This window comes from Podarcis melisellensis (assembly GCF_964234715.1).
Source record: "Podarcis melisellensis genome assembly, chromosome: 13".
NCBI lineage: Eukaryota > Metazoa > Chordata > Lepidosauria > Squamata > Lacertidae > Podarcis > Podarcis melisellensis.
Window position 1 is genome coordinate 11,696,951 of NC_138545.1, and position 2,385 is coordinate 11,699,335.

General features: G+C 42.5%; 1 protein-coding gene across 1 annotated transcript; it reads right to left on the bottom strand.

The window, feature by feature from the left end:
- Nucleotides 1-595: 595 nt before the first annotated feature.
- LOC309354700 (vomeronasal type-2 receptor 26-like) lies at nucleotides 596-1,495 on the bottom strand (the record flags this gene model as incomplete). The annotated part of the gene is made up of 1 exon (XM_081884965.1): nucleotides 596-1,495. The coding sequence occupies one exon, from the start codon at nucleotides 1,493-1,495 to the stop codon at nucleotides 596-598; it is 900 nt and encodes a 299-aa protein (XP_081741091.1).
- Between the last annotated feature and the right edge of the window lie 890 nt (nucleotides 1,496-2,385).

A 2,385-nucleotide genomic window follows, 5' to 3' on the forward strand; every position in this document is an offset into this window, starting at 1 on the left:
AAGGCTGAATTAGAGCATAGTAGTGAGCTACCTGTAGATGGGAAGAGGCACCAGTCCTGTGGGGTGGGATGTCTGGAACAGAGGAGAGTCAGGTTGCATCAGGCTTTTACATTCTCCTGATGCGTGCCTAAGAACTCCCACCTCTGATCAGGAAAGTTTCAGGAGCTCTTGGGAAGATACCGGGGGGGGGGCATACCTGTGGCTACAAGTGAATAAGAGGAAGGGGACATGTAGACATTCATCCACACAATGTTGGATATCATCCACAGTTTCATTCATACACACAGTGTCAATTCATTTACACCTCATATGTTACTATGCTACATATCAGTAAAATAAATGATAAGGCATTCTCCTCTGTTATTTATATCTTTTCAAGAAATTTAATTTCCAGGAAAAACTTGGTAAAATGACAATGCCAACAAGTCTAAATAGCCCAAATCCCAACAAAATGGACTCCCTTGGGAGGTAGGATGGCCATCTGTCATGGATAGTTTAGTTGAGATTCCTACTTTGCAGGGATTGGACTAGATGACCATTGAGGGGGGAACTCTATGGTTCTGTGATTTGATGAGAAATTACACACTATTCTGCATTACATCTTTCTCCGTATCAGCTGCTCTCTGTTATTCAGCTCAGGCCTCACCACAATGATGTAGCATTTGGGGGAAAAGATGCAACCCAGTAATCCAGCACTGGAAGCCAAGATGGAGAAGATCTCCACAGCCACCATATATTTTCCTCTGGTGCTCAGGTATGTGGGAATAAAGGAGAACCAAACACTGCAGAAGACCAGCATGCTGAAGGTGATGAACTTGGCTTCATTGAAGCTGTCCGGCAACTTCCTGGCTAGGAAGGCCACAGTGAAGCTGACAGTGGCCAGGAAGCCCATGTAGCCCAAAACACAATAGAACATGAAGACTGACCCTTCATTACAAAGAAATATGATTTCTTCCGTCATTGAGTGCATGTCCACATCTGGGAATGGGGGAGAGGTTGCCAGCCAGAAGACACAGATTCCTACTTGAACAATGGAGCTGGAGAGGACAATGGAATAAGCTAGTTTTTTGCCTACCCATTTCCTGATTTTGGAATCTGGCTTGGTAGCCATGAATGCCAAAACCACTGATATAGTTTTGGCCAAGATACTGGAGAGGGCCACAGAGAAGACAATGCCAAAACTTGTTTGTCGGAGAAGGCAGGTTGCCTCCGTAGGTGTTCCAATGAACATCAAAGTGCAGAGGAAACACAAGAGAAGGGACACAAGGAGAATGTAAGTGAGGCTTCTATTGTTGGCTTTGACTATGGCAGTGTCTTTGTTCTTAATGAAGATGGCAAGCACAAGAATTGTGATCAGAGAGAATAAAACTGCGGAGAAAGTTGAAACAATGGCCAAAGTTTCATCAAAGCCCAGGAAATTTGGTCTCTTTGAAATGCATTGATCCTGGTCTTCATTTGGATACTGACCTGCAGGGCACCCGACACATATTTCCATCTCTGGAAATACAATGTACAAGAAAATGAAAGAACCATGAATATGCTAAGGAATTTTATTATCAAAAGAGGGGGAGATTTTATGAAACCATACATAATTGTGCCTAATTGCCAGTAAGTAAGGGGTTAAAGGACACAGGGCTGTAAATTTGTAGAAAAGACTTTGATATCACTTTTCCAAGAAGGGAGGAAGCATGTATTATTTCCAGATCCCTCCCCACCCCCCAATAATATATCAAGCCATAATATAAGTGTTATGTACTGAAGTTCTCACCCTGGGCCAGCAGGGGGATACTGTAGGTAGTTTTCACTCAGGTCCACGTCAGTTACTTTAGGTGGGAAACCCTGGGTTGTTGTTGCTACAATGTTGACAGCTGGCTGCCTATAAAAGCAGGCCGGCTGAGCTGTTTGCTGTTCAGTTTCTATTCCAGCTTACAAAATAAAGAGCTGCTTTGGAGAAATCGCTGCGTCGTCTGCCATGTCTACCCACTATTTAACAATAAGCATTCTCTCTTCCAGAAATTTAAGGGCAACAAAACTGCCTGGAATTTACTAAAATAAATTGCATAGTTTGGGATATGCTAACCCGGCATCTCTCACCCTTCTCATTTGAGAACATCTCATGTGGACATGGATCACAATCATAACAGCAAAACTTCTCCCCCTCCTTCTTTCTCTTCCCATAACCAGGACGGCAGTAGGCATTACATAATGAAAGTGGCGGTTCCTATCCAAAGATATAGGATATAAAATAAGAAAATGTTTGGGTTAAATTAATCTAACATAAGGTGATCTATTAATAAATAATGTGAAATGTATAATTCATATTTACAAAGGTGACACGTCCTTTGGGGGGGGGAAAACTTTCCTTTTTCTTCCAGTGAAATACAA